Here is a 27,426-nt window from a genome sequence, read left to right on the forward strand (position 1 = left end):
AACTGGATCAACAGATCACCTCATCAGTGCTGCCCTATGGGGAAAAAGAAAGCAAAATAAAGGGAAGAAGAGAAGAGAAGAGAAGAGAAGAGAAGAAAAGAAATGAGGAGAGAAGAGAAGGGAGATCGAGAATTAGAGAGAGAGGAGGGGGGATCGAGAATGGTAAAAAGTTCTAATTCACAATCAGCTCTGATACCATGTTAAGAGGATCAGAATTAGAACTCAATGCTTGGATGTCTAAGGCAGACCCCAAGCCATATATTTATAATGAATAGAAAATAATGAAATCTGTACATTGGCGATGTGGGACTAAACCACACACATAAAATAATCAAATAACAAGGGAAAAATGTCCAGAATACCCCCACGGTATTCTGGCCCATATATCAACATATCCTTTTTCTAAGAATTTCAAAATCTCCCAAAAATTCTATATATATATGGGCATGTTTATAAAAAAAGAGCAACCCAGTGTACAAGGCTCCCGCTATTGCAGGGTCTGGGAGGGGCAAATGTACGCAGCCTTACCCCCTGCTTCGCGGGTGAGGCTGTTTCCAACTTTTGAACCCGCAACCAATAGGTTACAATAGCACCATAGTTGTCAAGGGGTCACTTAGGTGCTGCCTATGCATCCTGCCGAATTTTTTAGGGTCTATGCAGTTGTCGCCTTAGTGGTATTGAACACCTTGGCCATTATTTATGCCAAACATCATTTAAGTAAATGTTTTCATTTACTTGAGATATTATTCATAAATAAGCAAATATCCCCCCCCCCCCTTTGAATCCAATAAAAATAGTTAACAAATCAAATTTCAAAAGCATAAAAAGTCAATGCCCCAGTTCAAGAACAAAAACTGGATTTTCAGCGAAAGGTGAAATTTTCAACTTTTTAATGTTGGGGGATTTTTTCCAAATCTAAAAATTCCATAAATCTTAATATGGTAAAACATTGCTAAAAACCAAAAGATCAGTAATATATTCATTTGTTTTGATATCTAAAAAATTATTTTCATTCATAGCAATTTTGACAACATTCGCGCACACCAAATAAGGTTTGACCGGAACATAACTCCTCTTTTTTTTTCGCTAAAGGTCAGTAAAGAATATATTGCTAAGAAAAAAGAAAAACAATTATTTAACGTCCGGGCATACCCAGACGATTACAAGAAACAAGGAAAAGGCCTCACAAGAGAACCTACACAACAAGAGAAAGAGGCAAGCCCCCCACTACTCAAATCTAAATCTAGCTCTCCCTAGAGCATCCTCCAATAAGAAATCATTTACCACCGAGGGAAACTCAAACACCACAGAGACAGAAGTACCTCTTTTAGCAGCAGCCTTTGCAAGGTGATCGGCAATCGGATTTACTTCCCGATAACAATGAGATATTTTCCAAGAAATAGACTGAAGGAATGGGAGCAAACCAATCCACTGTTGCCTAACAAACCAAGGAATAGATCCCCACTGAAAGGCCTTGGACACTGTAATGTAGTCCTAGATAGGTAGGAGACCTACTAGGAGCTAATTCAACCAGGATCTGTAGAACTGCTGGTTCAATGGAGGCAAAATTGAGGTTTTAGGTCAAAATTAGGGTTAAAGTTAGGTTTAGGTCAGGGTTGTCTTATATGGTAATGACAGGCAGGTGTAGGGAAGTCTAATGGTATAGGTTTTATGATGTTTGAGTGAATGGAAGTAGGTTAGATGAGTTGGACAGCAAGATAAGGTTATTGGAGACAATTCCTAATGGAGGTAGGAGTAGGGGATTCTAGGGTTTAGGGTGGTGGGGGTCTGATGAAACTTGGATCGAGTGTCAATAACGACGTAAGGGATGTATGCTGAAAGTTTGGTTTGAAACTGATGGATAGATTTGAAGTTATGGAGGAATCCTAATTGGGGTAGGAGTGAGAAGAAGAAGGTTTAAACAATGTTCAGATTTAAACTTACTGGATTTGAAGAGATCTTCAATGGCAGCAGCTTTGAAGATGAACAATGGGGTCTCCCGATCTTCACGATGCAAGGAGATAAGTAGCAGCCCTCCCAATCTTCACGATGCAAAGAGTCGATTGGAGATCCACCAATCCCTTCCACCTTGATAAACCCACAATGATGCAACACACTCAAGGAGCAACAGCAGCAACAAAGGTAGCAAGCATAAAGCTGAGTTTTTATGAATCATATTCAATACTGGCCTCCCTTACAAACTTATACAGAAGACTCAAAAATAGGCTTAGACACTAAAAAGGAATGGTCTAACCCAATCCTTAACCTATTAGCTAACTTAAACTGACTAGGAAACTGAAATAGACTCAAAATAGAGTCCTAATCCAGCCCAACTAAACAACTAAAAGAAAAACTAATAAAATCACTAAAATTGAACCATTGGTTGAACCGGTTCAATTTAAAACACCAAATAAAAAGCTAAGTATGAAAATAAAACTAAGTATGGTAGCTAATCCCGTATGCAACCGATTTACCCATATTTTAGGCCCATAAAAGTGGTCTATTATATTAGAAACCCATGGGATCAAAGGCCCAACATGTATGTAACCCAACCCTAAACTTATTCCTAAAGAAATAAGCCCATTTCGATGATGAATCTGCATCACACTGCTTCCGAAATCACATTCAATCCATAAACGAGTAATTCCCAATTCCTTAGCCCTTAGAAGACCATGAAAAATAGCCTAGAATTCCGTCACATAATTGGTGGTCGTTCCAAGAAAAAAAAATAAAAGCAGAGAAAGGGACCGTCTAGTCATTCCGGAAGACCCCACCCACTCCCGCTCTGCCAAGATTTCCCAACGAGCAACCATCAACATTAAGCTTCACCCAACTCGGAAAAGAGTGACACCAATGGACCTCTCTGATAGCACGGGACAGCTTAGGCAGTAATGGAACGGAGAGGCGTCTAGCATACACCAGGTCTTAAGTTGACGAGATCGGGTATTTAAAAGAAGCCGAAATCTCCTTGATAGCAATCAGAACTGCCACAAAACAGGCCTGGACCGACCTAGCCTGATTATCAAATTTTCTACCGTTCTGCTCCATCCACAAGACATAGGTAACAATGACCACCCCAGCTAGCCATGCATCTTTCATCGGCACCCCATTACGCTTCCTTTTCCACCAAGCAACCAATTCCGCAAAAGAAGAGCAATCAGGCCAAAGCACGCCAAAGACACTAAGAAAGTAATCCCAAAGTTGTCTAGAGAAACAGCACTTCAAGAACAAATGAGAATCATATTCAAAAGCAGCCAAACACAGCTCGCACCTAGACACCATAGGGATACCCCTTGATCTCAAAGTTTCTTCAATGGGAATTTTCTGTAGAATGACATGCCAAGCAAAGAGGGAATACCTTGGAAGAAGGGCCTAGTTCCAGACCACATCATGCCACTGGACATTAGGATTTTTACACCTAATACAGTCCCAGGAAGAATGAGTATTGAAAACCCCAGAGGGTGTCAAACCCCAAAAACAAAGGTCCCTACCGAGGGGAGAGGGCAAAGGAATATTTTTAATAATCGAAAAAATATCCTTCAAGAACCTAGAATTGACATGCGGCAGCACCCACCTAGATCCCGACAGAAAATCTACTACCTTGGCGGTCTTATCGACAAAAAAATCCAAGCCCAGACTAGAGACCGCAGCAATCGACTCTCCCCCCAACCAACAATCTATCTAAAATCGAGTAACCATTCCCCACAACCCAGCTTTCCTGCTACTCATTCAAGGGCCAAACTTTTTTAATACCCGACCAAATGGAAGAGAAAATATGATGGCGCTTTAAAGAACCATCCTTACAGACAAATCTGGCTCGTAAAAAATTACTCACCATTGAGTTGTCATGCTTGATGGACCATGCTAACTTGCAAAGCAATGCCAAATTGATATCTCTTGTTAGCAAATCTGAAATAGAGAATGTTGCTTGTATGATCGATGTGATCAAACAAGACTTTTACTTATAATAAAAGAGATTACAGCCTAATGTTTAAAATACCCCTAGCTTAGCCGACTTAACTAGGAGGTACATAAATATAAAATTACAACTGTAGAAAGACCAGAATACCCCCACGGTATTCTGGTGTACATTATTCAACACTCCCCCTCAAGTAGGAGCAAATGTGTCAATCATGCCCAACTTGACTAAGTTTGGATGAAATAGCTTTCCAGACAATCCCTTGGTGAAAATGTCAGCAACCTGATCAGTAGACTTCACAAAGGGAGCACAAATCACCCCCTCTTCTAATTTTTCCTTGATGAAATGCCTATCCACTTCAACATGCTTAGTACGATCATGTTGTACCGAGTTGTGTGCAATGCTGATTGCAGCCTTGTTGTCACAGTACAACATCATAGGAAGGTGAATAGGAACACCAAGGCCTTGTAGCAAGCCTTTCATCCAAAGTAACTCACAAATGCCTTGGGCCATATCACGAAATTCTGCTTCAGCACTAGAACGAGCCACCATATTCTGCTTCTTGCTATGCCAAGTGATAAGATTGCCACCAACAAAAGAACAATACCTAGAGATAGACTTGCGATCTATAGAACCAGCCCAATCAGCATCAGTATACGCCTCTATCCGTAGGAGACCATGAGGAGACGGGAGAATCCCTTTTCCAGGAGTTGACTTTAAGTAGTGAAGAATGCAACGAACAGCCTCCATATAAGAAGAGTAGGGATCATGCATAAACTGACTCACAGTACTCACAGCAACAGTAATGTCAGGACGTGTGTGAGAGATATATCAACTTCCCCACTAGTTTTTAGTACCAACCTTTATCAACAGGTTCACCCTCCTTTTCTTTGAGACGAACATTAGCATCCATAGGAGTATCTGAAGGGTGACATCCTAACAAACCGGTTTCAGTCAATAAATCCAAGACATACTTCATTTGAGAGAGAAAGATGTCTTTAGAAGATCTGGCAACCTCAATCCCAAGAAAGTACCGTAGCTTTCCTAGATCTTTAATCTCAAACTCCTGCCCCAGAAAGGTCTTCAAACGGCTGATCTCATCACCATCATTGCCAATAACAACAATGTCATCAACGTAGACCAAGAACAGTGAGTTTTCCACCAACCCTCTTTATAAAGAGTATGTGATCAGCATTACTCTGCTTATAGCCTATAGAAACCATGGCCTTGTGAAATCTGCCAAACCATGCTCGAGGCGACTGCTTCAACCTATAAAGTGCACATTTCAATTTACACACTTTGCCTTTATTACTATCACAAGAAAACCTTGGTAGAATATCCATATACACCTCCTCAGCAAGTTCTCCATTGAGGAATGCATTCTTCACATCTAGCTGTTGTAGATCCCATCCAAGATTGACTGCACAAGATAGCAAAATTCGAACCGTATTCAATTTTGCAACAGGAGCAAAGATCTCCTGATAATCAATGCCATATGTCTGAGTGAAGCCCTTTGCGACCAGGCATGCCTTATATCGATCCACAGTCCCATCAACCTTCTGTTGACCACGAACACCCATTTACATCCCACTAGTTTTTTCCCTGGAGGTAGAGCTACAAGATCCCAAGTATTGTTTTTTCTCAATGCTCTCATTTCTTCTAACATTGCTACCTTCCACTTTCCATCTGGCATAAGCTTCTTGCCATTTTGTAGGAATGGAAACAGAAGAAAAGACGCAAATGCACGAAAGGATGGAGAAAGAGAACTATAAGAAACAAAGCAAGAAATGGGATGCTGAGTGCAAGTCCTAGTACTTTTGCGATGAGTAATAGGTAGGTCGGAGGAAGAAGACTTACCAGGAGAAGGAGGATCTGGATCTTGAGTCGGCAATTGGATAGGTACTGGTGCCACAGTGGATTGAAGTTGCCCTGTTTTAGAACATCTTTTTTTATGGGTGAGAATGTTGGAGTTGTGAATTCTCTTCTGAAATTCACTAATGGTGCTCTGGGCTGGAGTCAGCTCCCCTTGAATAGGAACATCACCACCATTATTTTCCATGATCTCCCCCTGTAAAGGATTCCCTTGAGATGAAGGGACAGCAGCCAAAGGAGGCTGGGCAGCAACCAAAGTGGGTTGGGCAGCATCTAAAGTGGGCTAGGCAGCATCTAAAAAAGGAGGAAACTCAAGGGGAGGAACCACATCTTCACTAGAACTCTCCCCCTGAAGACATGATGAAGAATAATATGGAAGTTGTTCATGAAAAATGACATCCATACTGACCAAAGTACGACGGGAAGGTGGATGGTAACACTTATAACGTTTCTGGGTTGGAGAATAACCCCAAAAAAATACACCGCAACCCACGGGGTTCAAGTTTGCTAGGAGATTTAGTATCCCGAGCATAGCACACACAGCTAAACACCTTAGGAGAAACCACAAAGGAGGAATTCCCAAGTAAAATCTCAGCCGGACTACGGGAGTCAAGAACTCGAGAAGGCAACCGATTAATGAGATAGGCTGCAGTGAGAACAGCATCCCCCCAATATTGGGATGGAACATTACGAGCAAACATCAATGCTCTGGCCACTTCTAATAAGTGATGGTTCTTCCTTTCAGCCATACCGTTTTGGGCTGGGGTATCTACACAACTAGTCTGGTGAATAATCCATGATCAGCAAAATATTTTTGAAATTGATTTTCTATATACTCGGTCCCATTATCACTTCTCAAAATTTTGAGAGTAACCTGGAACTGAGTTGGACCATTTTATGAAAATGCTGAAAACACGAAAAAACCTGATTTTTTGTGTGCATAAGATAAACCCATGTGTTTCTAGAATGACAGTCAATAAAGGAAACAAACCAACGCTTATTAGAAAGAGAAGTCTTACGACTAAGGCCCCCCAAACATCAGAATGCATCAAATGGAAAAGTGAAGAACTCCTTTTATTTGAAATATGATAAGTTGAACGTGTCTGTTTGGCTAGAACACACACCTCACAAAAAAAAAATCATCCTTGTTACATTCTTTGACCAAAGTAGGAAATAAACGTACTAAAATTCCTAATGGAGGGTGACCTAATCTAGAGTGTCATTGGTAAAATTCAGAAAAGACCAAAGAGTTCTGGTATAGCGGAGAAGGTAATGGTGGTGGAGTAAGACGACCATCATCAAGCAGATACAATCCACCGTGTACTTTACCCAATCCAATCGTCCTCCCAGAGACCAAATCCTGAAAAACACAATGGGAAGGAAAAAAAAAGTTACTTTGCAGTTAAGATCACGAGTAATACTACAAATGGAAAGGAGGTTAATAGTAAAATTAAGAATGTGCAAAACAGAAGACAAAGTAAGAGAGGAAGTGCAGTTGATGATTCCTTTTCCAAAGATGGAGGAAAGGGAACCATCAGCTACCTTGACTTTGTCTTTCCCAGATGTGGGAGAATAACGACGAAAATGGCTAGAGGAACCAATCATGTGATCTGTAGCTCCAGAATCTATAATCCAAGGATGGGAAGCTACAGAAGCACAATGACCACCAAATGAGATACCTGACCGGGCAAAGTTTGAACCTAAAGGAGCAGAGGAATTAGCAGGAGCTGATGTAGTAGAGACAGCAGCAGCAGAAGACCGTAGCACACGTAGGAATGCCTGTAGATCATCCTGAGATAGACCAATGTCAGTAGTAGGGGTTGTGGTAATAGTCTCAGTGTGATGAGCCTTGTTCTTTATTTTTTTCTTGGCAGCCCGTTTGGCCTCAAAATCAGCTGGTTTCCCGTGATGCTTCTAGCATTTCTCTTTGGTGTAGTAGGGCTTGTGATAGTGCTCACAAGTAACAGTCCCTGTAGTAGATTCACCAAGAGAAACATGTCCAACAGGTGCAGGAGTAGCCTGGGCAGCAGTCTGCAGGGTTGATCTGTCAGTAACAGGAGGGTGGAGCATAGCAGCCCGACGGTTCTCTTAAGAGGAGACTAAAGCATAGGATTGTTCAAGTGTGGGAAAAGGGGAATGACCCAACACTTGAACACGAATCTGGTCATACTCCATATTCAAACCAGCCAAAAAGTCATAAACTCGGGTCTTGTCCAGATGCTTCTTATATGCAGTAATATCAGCAGCTGTAGTGGGGCAGAAATCAGAAAAATGATCCAATTGTTGCTAGAGACTACGCAAGGTAGCATAATACTTGGAGACAGACAAATCCCCTTGAGTAGTATGATTGGCCTTCTTTCGGAGTTCATACAGTTGTGCAGCATTACCAAGCTGTCCATAAGTTTCCTTGCAAGCAAACCAGATTTGATGGGCCGTATCAAGAAGAAGGAAACCACTTGCAAGGTCTGATTGCATGGAGCCAATCAAATAAGACATGAGGATACCATTATTGGAGATCCATCTGGTCAGAAGAGGACCAGGAGTAGTTGGCATAGTAGTAGTACCATCAATATGTCTAGTACGTCCACGGCCAGCAATGGCAAAGTATGCCAAGCGAGACCAGATCAGATAATTACTCCCATCCAGTTTGATAGGATTAGGGAGAAGGTCACGGTTGTCATTCCTACCAAACCCATCAGCAGCAGAAGTGCCAGTAGAGACTTCAAAGTCACCCATAATGCAGCAGAGAAACCAAAATCGCAGAGAAGGGCTGATGTGATGAGAAACCCAGTAAGCACCTCAAGAGAAGAGCCAAAAATTGGTGGAGAGACTTGTTTAATGGTGATAATACCTGTCCCCAAAAATCAGCAGCAGCAGAGAAGCCAAACCCCTAGATCGATTTTATCAGGGTTTTGAAAACAAACCCTGTTTTTTGTGAGATCAATATAGGGGGGAATGGTGCCAAAACCTTGATGGATGGAGCTGCAACTGAGATCGAGTGTGCCTGTAGGAGTGGAGAGTCACCCTTCCAAAAACCAGCTTCAACAAAGACCAACAACACAAGGATTGATATTTTTTGGGTTTTGAAAAAAAACCAGAATTTTGAAAAAAATCGATCAAGGAGAATGGATAGAAGCTTGCGCAATAATCTTCTACAGTTCTTGCACTTCAAAAGAGAATTGAGTCCTTGTTTTGTAGAGAGGATCAATCCAAAAAAACTTGAAGGCCGCAAATATCGTAGACAAGGAGCAATCTTCTATCGAGCTGAAATTTTTTTTTTTTTATATCATGAATGAGGTAATAGAGGGCAGCATCTGGATCTTTAGATCACCTCATCAGTGCTGCCCTTGTGGGAAGAACAAAAAAGGAGAGGAGGGAAGAAGAAATCGAGAATGAAAGAAAAGTGAGGGCCCTAGTTCAAAACCTGCTCTGATACCATGTTAGCAGATCTGAAATAGAGAATGTTGCTTGTATGATCGATGTGATCAAACAAGCATTATATTTATAATAAAAGAGATTACAGCCTAATCTCTAAAATACCCCTAACTTAGCCGACTTAACTAGGAGGTACATAAACATAAAATTACAACCGTAGAAAGACTAGAATACCTCCACGGTATTCTGGTGTACATTATTCAACATCTCTCAATCTTCGAATTCCCAGGCCCCCTTCCGTCCTTGGCTTACACATCAGCTCCCGCTTCACTGTAACCACTTTCCTGGTCTCAATATCACCTGACCAAATAAAATTTCTGATCCATTTTTCCATGAGAGATACACAAGACAACGGCCACCAATAAATAGAGAAATTATGAATAGGGATGCTCAACGTCACCGAGCGCACCAACTCTACCCTATCCGCCATAGAGAGAAGCTTGTCTTTCTACCCAAATAACCGCTTCTTAAATTTATCCACCAGAGACATCACCTTGTCCTTTGTGACTCTACCTCTAACAATCTCCACTCCCAGGTCTTTAGTAGGAAGACTGCATAGAGGAATCTTAAGAAGATCCGAAATTTGCCGCCTGCGAGAAGGATTTATGGATCCACAGAAGAGTTTACTTTTCTCCAGATTTATTTTTTGACCAAAAATTCTGGTATTTCTAAAGGAAACCTTACATCGCCCGAACATACCTGAAAGAGCCATTAAAAAAAATAAAGACATCGTCATCGAAAAGAAGATGCCCTAGGGTAGGGGCATCATGCGGACCTCTCAAAGGAAGCATCTGCTGCTCCAGAATCAATCTCTTCAGCCCTCTGCAAAGAACCTCTTCCGCAATAATAAAAAGCAAAGGCAACAGAGGATCGCCTTGGTGCAGACCTCTTTCAACACCAAAAAAGCCAACCGGGCCACCATTCAAAAGAACAGAGATTCTCGTCGAGGTGAGTAATTGTTGCAGCTACCCCACCCATCTCTCACTGAAGCCAAATTTTCGGAACACTTTAAACAGAAAATCCCAAGAAAGGGAATCATAAGCTTTCTGAACATCCAGCTTCAAACCAATGCCTCCACCTCTAACAGTCTTATGCATTAAATTAGCCAACTCTGAAGCAAGGCTAATATTTTCGAAAATCACCTTCCCCTTCTGGAATGCCCCCTGCTCCTCCAAAATAAGCTTGGGCAGAAATTCCCCTAGCCTATTCGCCAAGATTTTAGAAATAATCTTGCAAGAGAAATTTCCCATACAAATTGGACGAAACCTATCCAAGGAGGTAGCCCCTTCCACCTTCGAAATTAGAGAAATGAAACAATTATCCCGACCTCAACTCTTTCAATATAAGTCAAATTTAAGCAATCTTGGATTTGTTGGAAAGCTGGTTTTGTGCTCTACCTAATACTAAAGGTCTCATGTAAAAATAAAATCATTTGACCAGTCAAAATTCTTAGAGAACAAGAACATTTTTCTAAATCGAGAGCAGTTTAATTACTTATAGATAGGGCTGTAAATGGATCGGATTTGGCTCGGATAGTGCTATATCCGCATCCGCATCCGATTAGCTATCGGACGGATTCGGATAGTGCTAAACGAATACGGACACAGATACGGATTGGATATTTTATCCGTTTACATGTAAATATAGCTTTTTGGATAGCTATAGCCTATCCGTATCCGCATCCGTTTAGCTTTCGGACGGATACGGATTTCGGTTGTTCATTTACACCCCTACTTATAGATAAGGTCATATTTTCTAAGAACAATATAAACCAAATTTGAGACTAGGTATATCATGACAATGACCAATTCCAAGAACAGAATAAACCAACTGTATGTTTTGATTGTTTCAAACTTCCAATAGCTTGCTTCTTCAGTTCTGCTGTCTTCTAGTTCTATGTTGATTTTTTATGACTTGATGTGGCATAATGTTGATTTTTGAAGATACAAGGTATATATTATAACATACTAAATAATGACAGAAAAGAGGGGAAATAAAAAATAACTCTTGGGCGCCTTGGTCGCCTAGGCAACGCCTACCTTGTCACCTTGCCGCCTTGCCGCCTTGCCGCCTTGACAACTATGAATAGAGCAACGGTTCTCGCCACATATATGGACATGTTCATAATTTAAAAGGCCCATTTGGTAGTTAAGTAACACTGGTTTTCATTTTGAGATATTCTATCCAATTTGATCAGCCTAAGTTATAAAAGGGTGAAACTGGGAGTCAAAGACTAAAAGTTCATATAAAGGGATTTACAAAGTCAATGTAAAGGAAGGGTGCATCAAATTTTGTAACCTAACGTTTCTACCCCCAGTGTAATTCATCATTACTTTTTAAATAGGGGCAAGTGAAGTAATTTCACAAAGTGACTGAACTCCCAAGTCCCAACAGCCCGGTGCTTTGTCTTCTTCTTGCTCAGAGTAGGAACCGTTTGCAAATGCTTTGCTTCTTCATCAGCATCTGAATTATGTGAAGTTTCACTAATTCAGCGAGAAACCCACTATGATGTGCAAGAACAGGTGCTGAAGAAGTCCAGAGTTTCATACTTCCCTCAGGGAGGTGCTGAAGAGAATCTTCAAACCATAACTGCATGCTGTGGATGAATCATTCGAAGCTGCTGGTTCTTGTACTAGAAATTAATGAAGACGCAATTGATACCAGGATCATGAGGCAGAACAAACAGGAGAGAGATTGTTTGGGTTTTTGACAATTACCCAGAAACAAGAACAAATGTACTGGGCCAACAATGTGAAAAAATGACAGAAGTGGCGTCACTAAGATCGATGGAAAATGGTAAAAAGAGAACCAGGATAGTGAAAAGATGCAAGAAAACATAGGATAGATAAATTTGAAGAGATCCCAGGAAAATGTGTGATTAACAAGTCACTAAGAATGGCAGAGAAAGGTGAGAGAAGGATGGGGGAGAGGGATAGCCGGAGGGAGCAGAAATGAATGAGCCGGAGCCCACGAGGAAGAGGGATAAGGGAAGGGAGAGGGAGGGTCAAATTACCAAAAACACCCATCTAAAAAGTGAGTGATAAATATTTGTGAGGATAAAAAGGGGGAAAATATATGGTTACAACACTCACTTGTAACCACCTTTGTTACAAACAGCTTTTCCCATAAAGGAATTTACATACAACTTCTCACAATTGTGAATAGTTGATTATGTTACCAAATACTCTCTTTCAAGTGTTGAGTCACTGTGAACCCCAGCGGACGACATAGGTTTTCTTCTAACTTCTCTCATTCTATTTCCATATTTTGCTACATTATCAGTCCATGATGGCACAACCTGCACCTATTTCTGATTTTCCAGCCATCAAAATTCTGACCAATCCTCACCAAATACCATATTCCATCAAGCTTTCACTTTTTCACCCACTGTACCAAACCCTATCCAGTTTCCTATATATATCAAGAATTTTCTGTTTTTTCTTAATTTACCCCACCATCAACCTGCTGCACTTGTTCAGGAGCTACAGAAATCAACAGTAGCACTATGAAACTCCTTCCCAACCTTACTGTTCACATATCAATCCGCCTTAATCTGAACTCTATTTCTCTACTTTCAGCATTAATCATATTAGTTGGAATGTTGAATTTAACGATAACAGAAACCGCCTTATACTTTTCTTTCTTCAGCCAATTGACGTGGTGTTTCCATTCTGTGATTCCACTTTTTTGTGACTGAATTTGAATGTTAGACAGATTAAATATGGTTCCGATTTAAATGTTAAACCAGTACCAAAACAGGATCGATGCAGAGTGAATTTTCCAGAATTGAGAACTTGCATAAAATCAAATTAACAAAACAGATCAGACTGTAAATCTGGTCAGGTCTCTTTTAGAGGGTAGAAACTTTGCTGAAAATTCCAGCCAGATCAGATGGCCAGATTTGCTGACATGGACAAGTCCTAGTGAAACTAGGATAGGTCAAACCAGGAGTCATATGACTGATCAGATAATAGATTTGAATTGCCCAATAGAAAATCAGTCAATGTTATCAATTTCAGACTAAAGAGAACAATAAAGTGCAGATATCGATTTCAGCTTTCAGGTAATTAGAACTCAATCCCACTCGAAGTAGGACTGTATCAACAAAGCAACATAATCAGGATTTGAAAAAGAAAATATGACAGAGTACTGTCAACTGAAAATTAAAGAAATCAGAATTTAAATCAACACTATAGAACACCGTAAATCCAACAAACCTAGTGGGAGTAGAACTGATGAATCACAGGAACCAAGACTGACCAGAATGCAGAGAATAAGGGAACAGAATAGGTACATTAAGAGAATCAAATAAAGAACAGCAATTCCTGGGCTTCCCACCACAGGGTATTGATTGGGTTCACCACCAATCACACCTTGGTTCACCACAAGGAGCAGAAAACAGAAATTTCCAGCAAACAAAATCAAAAGTAGGCCTGAAGTATCACAGGAACCAAGACTGAACAGAATACAGAGAATAGGCGAACAGAATAGGTACCTTAAGAGAATCAAATAAAGAACAGCAATTCCTGGGCTTCCCACTGCAAGGTATTGATTGGGTTCACCACCAATCACAACTTGATTCACCACAAGGAGCAGAAAAAAAAATCCGAGCAAACAAAATCTTGGGGTATGAGCGACCCCCCCCCCTTTCCAAGTCCTCATTTATGACTGTAAAGTAGAGCCGGAGTCAAGCTAGGAAACACCCTAGCCAACTCCTTACAACTTGCCCAATATATTTTAAAGTTTAAATAGCTTTTAAAAGGATGTGGACTTAAAGAAGAAAAGAAAATACCAGACTTAAATTGGACCAACTGAACCACCAGTTCAACCGGGACTAACTTAAAACAAAAAGAAACAACTTAAAATTAAAACCAACTGGACCCAATCCTTTGAAATAGGCTGGGCCACGCTAGGCCTGAAATTTCTAGGACTTCCTAAGCTGGTAGGTTTTCAATTGTGCATCAACTCTCCCTAGCTTGAGATGAATGGGTGAATGAAATGTATTGCTCATAAAAATCCAGGTGGAAGCATTTGAAATCATCCGCTTCGATCCAAGTTTGGTCATGTCTAAACAACCTTCCATTGGACAAGGAAAACATAATATCCATTTCCATGTCAAGTCATCGTGTATATGTCATCCTATACTTTTCAATCTCATCATCAACAGGAGGTTGTAATTGGCACAACCTGAGTGATGTCCCACACAGAAACAGAGATCAGCCATGTTGAAAATATTGCTTATGGACATGAAATCAGGAGACTCAAGCAAGTAAGCATTTGGTCACACCCTTTTCAGCACCTTGTAGGGAACCATCTTCCTTGAGTGGAATTTTGTATTAGTAGCAGGTTGAAACCTCTCGGGATTAATATGGACCATCACCATGTCACCCAACTGGAACTCCACGTTTCATCAATGACGATCAACTGTAACCTTATACAGAGCATTGCACAAAGCTATCCATCGTTGAACATCTACATTTTTTGCTAAGGATCAGCAAGATTTTCTATTAAAAATAAAAAGAAAATTATACAAGATTAACGTCCAGGCATACTGATGCAGGGCATTCAGCCAGCCCGCCAGGCCTAGCCTGCCAGGCCCAGCCCAGTTCATGAAACCAGCAGCTGGCCCATCTATTAAGGCCCAGCCCAGATCTGTCCAACCTGGACTGATTTCAATTCGGTCCCTCGCAGCAAATTCATGGACCCTTGGGACTGCCAAGTCTGGCCCCACAAGTCAACAACAGTCTAGTGACTTTTCAATCCTAGCAGTGACTCCTAAGTTCCAACACCAAGATGCAAGAATGAGGGGTAATAGCGCTCTTACCTCACCTTACAGCTAAGATACAGATAAATTTTAGGTCAAGTAAGAAAAAGGGACAAGCACTACAAAGAGATGGTCTCAAGTGTCTTTTAATTTTCCTAGATTCTAGTTAAGTGTCTTTTCATGTTCCTAGAGGGACAGAATTGAAATCAGTCCAGGTTGGACAGATCTGGGCTGGTTATTAACTCGGGCTGGGCCTTCTTTGATGGGCCAGCTGCTGGTTTCATGAACTTGGGCTGGGATTGGTAGGCTAGGCCTGGCGGATTGGCTGAATGCCCTGCATCACATACCCAAACAGAAAAACTACAATACAAGAATAAGAAGAGGCCTCCACCTTCAGCAATGCCATCAACAAAGACCTCAACTTATAAAAGTCAACTCAAGCATCCATCTTCGGCATTGCCCTCAGCAAATAACTAAGCCAATTACAAATGAAATAACCCTGATTCTATCATTAAGATATAAATCGAAATATTGGCCAATCCTGAGCTTTCCAGATTACATCATTGAGAATCCAATCCGGGTATGAAATCCATTGATTGGATTCACGGGAACGAGCACCATTCTTGGATAATGCATCTGCAATCGAGCTAGCCTCTCTAAAAACAGAAGATATTCTCCATGTGATCGTGGATAAGTATGTCTGTAAGGAGAGCCAAAGTTGGAGAAAAAACTATGGAATACTTTTTAATTTGATACAAGAAACCACTGCCTAGGAGTCACTTTAAATCCAAAGCTTGAAAAGTCCCTTAGATCTAGCTATTGGAAGACCAATAAAGAAAGCTTTAAACTCAGCAGTAAAATTAGAAGCAACACCTATATATGACGTGAAGCAACCAACTGGGAGACCATTCAAGTCCCAAAATATTCCCCCAGCAGAGGAGATACCTGGATTTCCTAGAGAAGCCCCAACAATATTTAGCTTGATCCATTGAGTAGCAGTTTTTGCCATATTGTCTCCACTATAGAAGGTGGAGGATTGGGCTCTGAAGTGTTATTGCCATAAACTTCAGGATCTTAAGATCTGAATCAGATTTAACCTTGACCTTCATACATTTACTAGAATCTCTGATGTCTAATAAAGCAAATGCAAGAATCATTTTCCAAGGTTGGTGCAAACCATCAAATCTCCTTCTATTTCTTTCCAACCAAACTTGGTAAGCAATGCAAATAAAACCAGTCCTCCATAATGACTTCAAGGATATTATTCTCGATTTTCTTGACCACCAACAAAGAGATCAAGAACAGTAGTCACAGCAGGCCAAGCAAAACCAAAGTGATACAAGAAAGAATCCCAAATTTTCCTAGACATGGAGCCTTCTAGAAAAATGTGGAAGACTCTTGAGAGGAATGACATAAGTTACACAACGAAGCCAAGGGGATACCTTTAGAGATAACAACATCATCAGTGGGGAGTCTAGCATGAATCTATCTCCAAGAAAATATGGAGCAAGAACTCATCAGCTTCAAGGCTGATTCGATATTGGGGTGGAAGTGGTAGACGATCGATAGGCCATCAAGGCTGAATTCCAAGAAGTATCTCAAATGGGAATGCGTCCCATCGTCCTATTCGCTGAGCTATCATAAGAAAATTGACCAATATCGAGGATGGCTGCCCATGTCTTCTCATAATCTTGAACAAGACACTTTAACAAGTTTCCCAATCTTCTGTTTACCACCTATCTATTCGTTAGTTTGTGGGTGAAATATGGTTGAAAATTGCAATTTGGAGTTAATCTTCATCCATAGGGTCTTCCAAAAGGAGCTCATAACGTGTCATGATCAGAGACAATGGTTTCAGGCAACCCATGTAATTGCAGTTCTTTGAATATTTTAGTAATGTTGGACAACTGGAGCAGTGTTGTCATTGTTGGCAACTATACAAAGTACACAGGTGATGTGGCAATGCTAGAAGTGTCAGGCACTGCAATGGTAGTTAGAGTCAGTTTAGCAGTGATTAAGGTATCTGGCAGATTTTGGCAGCATGTGGCAGTTTCGGTTGAAGTGCACACGCAATTTGAAAAGTGACTTCCTAGGTTCACGCAGATGGGTCAACTTGGGAACCAATTTGAATGGGACAAATGGCAGAATTGGATGAACCAATGCTGATGGAAGTTGTGGTTCATTGAGTCTTCTTTCCAACGCAACTGGAATCACGTCAATCCAATTCTGTATGAGAAAGATATGGAGTTTTCCATATGATTGCGCAAAAACAGAGCAAAACTGAGCAGTTTAAGCCATGGGGCTAAAGTGCCGCGCACAGCAGCATGAGCATGAGTGGCACAAGCAAGGGGCCTGGCATGGGTGACTCAAGCAAGGTCGCAGCCTAGGCCACTCGCAAGGGAGATAGTATGAAGGATCTCCATATGGTCTTTAACGACCTAGAAAAAGCCTGACTGTGTCCCTAGAGATATAATCCAACATGTTCTAGTGAAGAGAGAAGTGTCAAGTAAATATGTGGATGTCATTAAAGATATGTATGACCGCGTAGTGACTAGTGTGAGATCTGTGGGAGGTCAGGGCAAGGGATTCCCAATTACGATTGGACTACATCAGGCTTCAACCTTAAGTCCTTACCTTTTTGCACTGATCATGGACGATATAACCAAGAACATTCAAGACGAGGTTCCATGGTGTATTCTCTTTGCCAATGATATCGTTTTAATGGATGAGACAAAAGAAGGGATTAACTCTAAGTTAGAGCTTTGAAGTTCAACCTTGGAAACTAGAGGCTTTAAGATTAGTAGAGCAAAGACGGAGTAAATGATGTGTAATTTTAGTCACACTATGACGAATAATGATATGGTGCGAATTGAGGAAAGAGAGATACTGCAAAGTGACTATTTTAGATATTTGGGGTCAATCATAAATAAAGAAGGTGACATAGAGGATGATGTTTCACAAAGAATTAAAGTGGGATGGATGAAGTGGAGTGGTGCGACTAGAGTGCTGTGTGGCCGACGTATTCCTCCAACACTTAAAGGAAAGTTGTATAGGACTATTGTTCGTCCGACCATGATGTATAAAGTAGAATGTTGGGCAGTTAACAAGTGTCATATTGATAAGCTTTGTGTAGCAAAGATGAGGATGTTAAGATGGATGTGTGAAAAAACAAGGAAGGATAAATTACAGAATGAACATGTAAGAGAGGACTTGGGAGTTACCCTGATCAATGACAATCTCCGAGAGAGTGGTTTAAGGTGGTTTAGTCATATTCAACGGAGGCCTAGGGACGCCCCAATAAGGAGGAATGGTGAGGAAGGACATGCATAGTCTAGGTCTGGTTCCAAGTATAACCTCAGACAGAGCCTATTGGAGGACAAGGATCCATGTCGCAGACCCCATTTAGTTGAGATTCCCCAGACGAGTTGGGTTGTGCCTCTTTCCCCTTTCTATCAGCTTTCTATTTATTTCCCATCTTTCATTTGTTTTTTTTCCTTTGTCATCTCATCTCTTTCCCCATCTCTTTTCTCCTATCTTTTCTTCACCTTTTTTTTAGTATATCTCTGTTTTCTCTATTTTGTTTTGTTTGGATCCATGTAGCCGACCCCATAGTTGGGATAAGGCTGAGTTTGTTATTGCCCGTATGAAGCTCCAAATTCTGAGCTCTCTAGAAGTTTCTATTGAGATTATACAAATCTCATGTCGCACCAAAACAGCACGACAAGAAATTTAATGCAGTAAATATTCCGATCGGAGATCCCTGGCTAGCCCATCTCATCAAGATTCAAATCCAAGGAATTAATGCAAAGCATGCTAGAAGCGTGAATTGAGTATGGACTTGAAACCTGTGTGAGCTCCGTGATTGGTCCCAGTGCATCAAGTTTGGTATGTCACACATACACATAAGCAAAGCTGAAGTCAATCCATATGCTCCGAAGACCCCACGTCGACTTAATCCGGATCGGAGGGCTGATAATGATGTGCGCTTAATGCGTTATTCGTGGACAAAGAAGATTGTCTCGTGACTTTCGTTAGTGGTCGAGTGTAGTGGAGTCTGTGTGCCGCGCTTCACCGAATCAGTAGACCGATACAATGTTCTGAGTGCACAAATAAGCCATGGCTCAGATTCCATTTCGCTGGCTGCCATTCCTCTTGCAATTCGCCTACGAAACTAGGCAGATCCAACAATCTGAATCACACGCACAATTTGAGTGGCCAATCTGACGGCTTATATTTGAGCCGCTAACTCGTTACATGCTATTTGTCACGAGAATCACCCTAGATGCCAAATGGAGCCCATCCGGGACTCCCCCCTTTGCGGATCCAACTTCAATCTGGCATTGTGAGATCATTTAAATCCAAATGAGGTCTAGTTTTTTGCTACCTTCTCCATTTGAGCCCAAGAACGTGAATACACCAAGTATGGGAGAAAAAGGTGAGATAAAGCCATAGAAAGTGAATAAAAAGTAGAGGAAGAAGGTCAGGAAGATTGATGGTGCATTAAACCTCTCCAACCACCATATTTGAGTGCTTTGATGTTCCATTGAAGGCATGGTACAAAATTTCGCGATATATTGCCGAAATTTCGGTAAATTTCGGTATTTTCAACACTACCGAGACAAGATGGGCTTCCGAAATGAAAAAAGTTCAAATTTTGTAGAAATTTCGGTATATTTCGGTATATTTCGTAGAAATACTGTTTATTGAGCAGTATATTTTGGTACATTTCAGTATATTTCGGTAAATTTCGTAGAAATACTTTGTGTATTGAGTATTGAATTATTGACTATCATGAAGTTTACGAGTTATGACTTATGCACTTATGACTTTATGAGTTTAAACTTTAAAGTTTAAACTAAAGGCTACATTTGACTTTATTTTTGTTTCATTACTTTGTTTAAATTTCTTATTATGTCTTTTAGTACTTAAACAATATGTATTTAACTATTTTAAACATCAAGGTCCAACCGTAACTATTTTAAACATCAAGGGTGCAAACCCAAAACACCACTTTGAGTTCATTTTTTTTGCAATATGAAAGTTTAAATGTGTTTATTTAGCTTAAATAAGGGTGTACATGAAGTATCAGGCCTTAATATGGCCAAAAACCCATCGAAATGGAGTGCTGAAATATGGCAGAAAAAATACCATATTTCGGCGAAATTTCGGTATATTTCGGATATCTCGATAGGCCCGAGATACCGCTATATCGCAAGATATTGAACTATGAAGGCCATAGAAGGGTTCTTAAGCTTCAACGAAGACATAAGATGGTTTTGCAAGGAAGAGAAGAGAGAGAAGAGGAAAGGGGTCCCACTAGCAAGGATTCGCTTGAAGATTCAAGTTTCTCCATCAAAAGTGTTAGTTAAAAATTCCAGTAAGCAACATCGGAAGACAACATCTATATTTCTCCATTTGTGATTACACAGGTTGAGGTAATCATTTATTTCCAAATCCCTAGTTTGTGACTTAGGTTGTAATTGATGCATTACCTTAAGGTCTTGAGTTGTAACGGTTGGGGTTTGAATTATATTTTCATATCATTGTAAACCTATCAAGTTGGGGCTTGATAGGATGAGATTGTAACCCTATCTGCGTTGTAGCATAGACAAAAGCAAGGGTAGGTGCTCCTGGACTTTGCAGCAATGAGTATTCAGGAATATATGAAGCCAAATTTGGGCATTGTTTCGTGGATGTAGACAACTTGCCAAAACACGTATATCTTGTGTTGTGTGCCTGTTTCATTATTCTATTACATATTAGAGTATTGTGTGTGTCTTGCAAAGTGGTTGTGCACAACCTAGTATACCTGACCACATGGTGGTTGCAAGGTAAGTGTGCATACAATTGATATTTGATTGGTAAAATTGGGAGTGTCCCACCCAATCAGGGTTGTGCTACATGTCAGTGCAAACAATGAGGTGAATATCAAGGTTTGTTTTGGGAGAAAATTTGAATACTGATTCACCCCCTCTCAATGTCAACTTGGGAATATCAAGTAATATGACAGGCATCAAAAGTCCTGTGACAAGGCAGAAAATGGGCCATCTTCAAGAAATGATCAACTACAACCATACTCATCTTTTATGAGTAGGGGGTAGTCTGAGCACAAAATCAATGCTTATGTCCAACCAGGGTGCATGAGGAACAGGTAAAGGTGAGTACAGACCTGTATTTTGCTTAGTTCCTTTAGCAAGCTGGCATATGCGACACCTTTTAATCACATGATTGACGTCCTTTGATATGTGCAGCCAATATAGCGATCAATGTCCTGAATAAGTGTCTTATCCTTCCCAAAGTAACCTCCCCGATATTAACTCCCAAATAATGTGATGTCATAGGGATGAGTTAAGGATACATAACCAAGTCCCCAAGAACAAGTACCCATCATGGATGGAGTATTTTGGGTGATGCCCTGCTGTAACTCCTGATGAATCTAAGAGAAGTCTTTATCAACTGCATATTTTCCCCTTATCTGATCAATATTATTTGCATGTGCTGAAAATGTGCCAAGGGTTAACACTTTGCAACTCAGTGTATCCGCAACAGTGTTCTCTTTGCCAGCCTTGTATTTCAATGCAAAGGTGAATTCTTTTAGATAAGCCACCCACTTGGCATGTTGGTTGCTAATCGACTTTTGAGAGTAAATGTGCTTAAACGCCTCGTTATCAATGTATAAGATGAACTCATTACCGATAAGGAAGTGTCTACAATGGCGTAACAATTGAAGTATGGCATAGAGCTCCAGATCATAGGTCGAGTAGCATCGCTTAGCTTCATTAAGCTTCTCGCTGTAGCAAATGTTGAAATGACCACCTTGCATAAGTATTCCTCCCAAACCGATATGGGAAGCATCTGTGGCAACTTCAAAAACTCGCTCAAAGTCTGGTAATTGTAGGACGGATGTTTCTGTCATCTTTTTCTTAATAAGAATGAAGGCCTTGTTTGCCGCTGCTGTCCATTCAAATTTGCCTTTATTTTGCCTCAAGCATTCAATGATTGGTGCCAAGGCTTCGCTGAAATTGCAAATAAATCTATGGTAGAAAGATCCCAAGCCATGGAAAAATCTAACCTCAGTAATGGTCTTTGGTGCTGGTCAATCTACAATGTTTTTGACTTTCACAGGATCAGTGATGCAAATAAGTCACCATTAGGACTTATTTCGTTGAAAATAAGCTTTGGGTTGGATTATGTATGTGTTGGGTCTTTGATACCATGGGTTTTCTTTGTAATGGACCACTTTAATGGGCCTAAAATATGGGTAGGAATTAGGAAAACGGGATTTACTTCATTGGTTTAGTTAGAGTCCTGTTTAGAGTCGGTTTCTTTCATTATTTTAGTTTCTCAGTTAGTTTATGTTACCTTATTAGTTGAGGATTGAATTATGTCTTTCCTTTTTAGTGTTTGAGTCTGTTTTTTAGTCTTCTATATAAGTTTGCAAGGGGCTACAGCCTCATACACGAATTTTCTTAATGAGATGTGGAAAAAACAAAAAGCTTTGTGCTTTGCTGTGTGAGAGAGTATGACGAGATGCCATTAGTGAGAGACCAAACTACGCTGAGAGGCTGTGGGTTAGGGACCCAAGTTTGAGAGAGACTACCCTATCTTCTTTTTCCCTTCTTTGATTTCTTGTTTTTTACTTTATTGTTCTGAAGTTTCTTGCAAATTTGAGAACCAGTCGAAATATTTACTGTTGTTGGACCGTTTGTGATTCTCTTGTGGACTGTTCTACCTTAATCAGCTTCCACTCCTTTTGAAGAGAATATAGATCCAAGGAATGTCACCTTGGAAAGCATAAAGGAACACTTCTTGAGACTGATGTAAAGCTTTTCATTGTGCACTACTCTCAAGACTTGTCTTAAGTGATCAATATGGTTTTGTGGATGATTGTTGTAAATCAAGATATCGTCAAAGTAAACAACCAAAAACAGACTAATAAAGGGACGATGTACTGTGTTATGATAGTGCTAGGTGCATTCATCAGACCAAAAGGCATGACTCTCTACTCGAATAGTTATGAACCTTTGAATACGATTGTTAGCTGTAGACTATGTTGGAGGCCTTGTCTCACCTTCAGGAGGTGCAAAACTGCCTTGAATAGGAATAGCAATCCAGGTCTCCACTGCATTCAGCCGATTAGCAATGCTTCTTCGGTCAGTGGTCGAATGGTGTAACATCTCAACTATCCTATTATAAGGATCAGGAGGCTGTTATGGAGTCCTTGTATTGCTCTTTGCATAGCTCTGATACCACTTAATGTTGTTCTGATTTTAATGTTAAACCAGGATCGATACAAAGTGAAAATTTTCCAGAATTAAGAGAACTTGCATAAAATCAAATCAACAAAAAAATCATACTGTAAGTCTGGTCGAGTGCCTCTTTTAGAGGGTAGAAACTAGAAACTTTGCTGAAAATCTAGCCAGATCCGATGGCCAGATCTGCTGATGTGGACAAGTCCTAGTGAAACTAGGATAGGTCAAACCCAGTCAAACCAGGAGTCGTATGACTGATCAGATCATAGATTTGAATTTCCAAACAGAAAATCAGTCTATGTTATCAATTTCACACTAAACAGAACAGTGAAGTACAGATATCGATTTCAGGTAATCAAAACTCAATCCCACTCGGAAGTACGACTGTATTAACTAAGCAACAAAATCAAGACTTGAAAATAGAATATGAATGAGGGTACTGTCGACTGAAGATTTCTGAAATCAGAATTTAAATCACCACTGTAGAACACTTTAAATCCAACAATCCTAGTGAACGTAGGACTGATGTATCGCAGGAACCAAGGCTGACCAAGATGCAGAGAATAGGGGAACAGAATAGGTATCTTAAGAGAATCAAACAATGAACAGCAGTATCTTGGCTTCCCACCGCACGACCAATCACACCTTGTTTCACCACGAGGAAAGAGCTCTCCACGCAAGGAGCAGAAAACAGAAATTTCCAGCAAACAAAATCGTGGGGTATGAGTCCCCCGCTCTCAGTCCTTTATTTATAAAACTGTAGAGTAGGTGTCATGCTAGGAAACTCCTAGCTGACTCCTTACAACTTGGACAACCGTTTTTAAAGTCTAAAAGGCTTTTAAAGGGACGTGGACCCAAACTTAAATAAGAAAAGAAAATATCTAACTTAAATTGGACCAACCAAACCATGGTTCAACCGCAGCTAACTTAAACTTAAAACAAACTAGACCCAAGCCTTTAAAATAGGCTAGGACACGCTAGGCCTGAAATTTCTTGGACTGCCTACACTGGTAATAGGTCTTCAATTCTGCATCAAAAATTACCTGCAACAGATACATACCAACGTTGGGCGTACCCAGTGCAGGAGGCTCCCGCCACTGCGGCGACCAGGGAGGGTCATAAAGTACCAACCTTGACATTTTCCGCTCTCTCTCTCTCTTTTTTTTTTTTTTTTTTTTTTTTGGGTGGGGGGTGTGTGGGAGTGATTGAAACAAAGAGCATTACAGTTATATGCTAGTTGAAATTTTAAATAAGTTCAACGTTAAATCAAATAATCCTCATTTTCTCAACTAAAACTAATAGTTTTAATGGTTGTCTATATTGTTTTAAATGTTTATTATTACTGCTGTAATTCTTAAATAAATAAATAAAATCCCTACAGATGTGGCTTAATCCACCCCTCTAAAAAAGAGAAACATCATATCTATTTCTACTTCTAAATTTTCAAGAAAAACTGCAAAGTAATATAAATATCTCCAGGGATATTGCTTACAGAGCTAGGAGCTGTGTTCCTGAGCCAAGGACAGCCGAGAATAGAGATTTGTATTTTGGGAATCGGAAGACATCCCCATGAATGTACTTCCATCCAGTCTCCTCCTGGTCGTCCAGCGACTCTTCATCATGAGAATATCTTTTGGCAAGAAAAAAATAAATCAACTACGTAACAAATGGGATCATCCTACCTGGGGGAACTCAGAAAGACAAATAAAGAAATAAAATGTACAATGTCAGTATTCTTACTTGATGAAGTCATTCTTGAGAACCCGCATAAGAATAGTAGCAAGAAAACCAGTAAGCAGGAGGACAGTCACACAAGAATTTATTATTGAGAACCAGTGGATTTCCAAGTGTTGCGGCATTGATGATGATTTTGAGTACTTTTCCATCCTCTTCTCGAAAGGAATGTCAGTTTCTTTCCACTCAACCGAATAGGAAAACTCCACCTCAACTTCCTTATCCTCTGTGATGTCCACAGCCAAGTTCGGGTCAGTCTGAACATTAATCTCAATGACACGGTCACTGTGATAAAGAACCTCAAAGTGGATGTGCTTAAAGAGCAAGTACTTGTACTCGCTCTGATCCATCTTGTTCTCCCTTTCAACTTTCCCCAAAAATCCCCAGAAAGGCAGGTCATCATAATACATTTGGAAGTAGTAGTCTTTCAGCACGGCAGTCCTCAACTGTGCAACTTCCTCTTTTGACAACTTTTTCCGACAGAGGGTTTCGGACTGTTTGTCTACCCGAAAATTCAATTCATAAGGTGAGTCAACCAAGCGGTCACCATTTAATACTTCTCCCAGATCTTCCTTTTTATCCTTCACATTATCTAAGGTTATTAAACACCCAAAAAATCAAACTAGTGAAATAGGCACATAAATGCAAACTTGATGTTATTTTCAAGGTAAGAAATGATTCATAGTTAAATGCAAACCTGGCGAACAGAATGGCAGGTCATAGAACCGATACGTCTCACTGCAAAAGCAAAAGAGACTTAAGTAAAAGAGTGAATCCAGAATAAAGACTTAAGAGCAGAACCAGAGATCACAAAAGAATTAAATCACAAAAAAAATTGCCGTTAAAAGAGAACACCAAACCAGCTCAACAAGACAAAGAGTATACATTATAACAAATACAGAATTCCGCATCCAGCAGCTAAAAATCATGCACCTTTCCCCACCATAAAGAGAATGGAAAAGCAGATTCATCACCTAATTCTAATAGCAATGTAATGTTCTTTCTCTAAGAAAGAAAGGTAACAAGCCCACATATAGACCAATGTCCAAAACCCACCCCCCCTCCCCCCCAAAAAAAAAGAGGGGGCTGTAAGAAAGTGATGGAAAAGGGAAAAAGATCGGATCAATAAAACAGGTAAACTCTCAAATTCACACACCTGGGATTGTGAAAAGGACCCACTTTGTTTGCATACAGAGGGACGAGCTCTCTCTCCTTGTATCTGTGATCCGCCCCATCTGCTTCGACTTTCAAACCAGTAACCAGTAAAAGAACCATAAGAATAGCTCCCCTCATTTCCATCATCAAGCCAAGACCTTTCCAACAAAGGTTGTACTTTTCTTGTTCTTCAGGAGACAATAAACGAAACCAGAATAAATACCCCAGCAAAAAAGGGATTTTAATAAAATAAGCCCTAAATTACAGCAAGACTGAAAAAATGCGGGTAGCAGATCTGCGAGATTGAATAATAAGAAGTTCCTCAATATATTAACGTCCACATGCTGAGATCATTAAAAATTAAACAAAACAAAATTGAAACGAAATGTCAACCTGAAATGCTCCCAAAACTTCCTTATTTTCTATGGAAGGATTTTTTTTTTTTTTTTTTTTTTTTTTTTTTTAATTGGTTGATCTATGGAAGGATTTGATTTTGCTGATATCGGAGGAAAAAAATAATAATCGTAGATCTGCCAAGCTAATAAGATCTTTGGTTTGAAGCGAGACCCAAAAGAAACGAAATTTGAGGCGGACTTCCGACTTGACAGAAGTCAGTACATTGAGAGAGATAGAGAGGACCCTGACGTGGTTCTGTTATCTCGCGAAACACAAGCTGAACAGAGCATGTAATCATGGATTTAGTACACGGGATCCGATCGATTATCGGCCATCCCGGAAACCGATGATATCAGATCAGTATTGGCCGTGTCGGTTCAGTATGGGCCAGTACATCTTTTTGGTATGCGACATTATTGAATATCTGAATAACAATCTCTGCTTTGGTTTTTTTTCTATTTTTATCATTTCCTTTTATTCTGTCTGGCATGTACGAAACAAAGTTTTATATGAGGGCCTTAAGGCTCACCCTATACAAGTGATCCATCCTGATAATAGATGGATTTGTGATTTGAATTTGACTCCCCCAATGCATGCTTTAGTTAACCATGTACAATCTACACTCCCCCACACACCCCTGCCACAACTTCCTGTTAATTCTGTCTTTAACCCTACAATGGACTTGCATGGTTTGCTGGTCGCAGGAGTTTTTTATCCCAAACTTGGAATAACCAAGTGGACATCTTTGATGTTCCTTAAAGGGAAAAGGGTCAAAATCAGTTCCGGTCAAACAACTTCTGCAAATGAGCTGGTAGCAGAGCTCTGTGGTATTTTCCACGGATGGCGGGCAGCGGTTGCAGATCATATTGATCTAAGGGAGATATGATGCTGCAACAGGA

General features: G+C 40.3%; 1 protein-coding gene across 1 annotated transcript in view; it reads right to left on the reverse strand.

Moving 5' to 3' along the window:
- Positions 1-26,568, reverse strand: part of LOC122664322 (transmembrane 9 superfamily member 2-like) — a 44,176-nt gene extending 17,608 nt beyond the window's left edge. Inside the window, exons 1-4 of the mRNA XM_043860099.1 lie at positions 26,133-26,568; positions 25,674-25,714; positions 24,983-25,568; positions 24,735-24,872 (exon numbers count right to left, since the gene is read on the reverse strand). Coding sequence (XP_043716034.1) covers positions 24,735-24,872; positions 24,983-25,568; positions 25,674-25,714; positions 26,133-26,278 — 911 coding nt within the window. The 5' untranslated portion in view covers positions 26,279-26,568. The remainder of the gene's footprint in view (positions 1-24,734; positions 24,873-24,982; positions 25,569-25,673; positions 25,715-26,132) is intronic.
- Between the last annotated feature and the right edge of the window lie 858 nt (positions 26,569-27,426).

Source organism: Telopea speciosissima, chromosome 6, assembly GCF_018873765.1.
Source record: "Telopea speciosissima isolate NSW1024214 ecotype Mountain lineage chromosome 6, Tspe_v1, whole genome shotgun sequence".
NCBI classification, from domain to species: domain Eukaryota; kingdom Viridiplantae; phylum Streptophyta; class Magnoliopsida; order Proteales; family Proteaceae; genus Telopea; species Telopea speciosissima.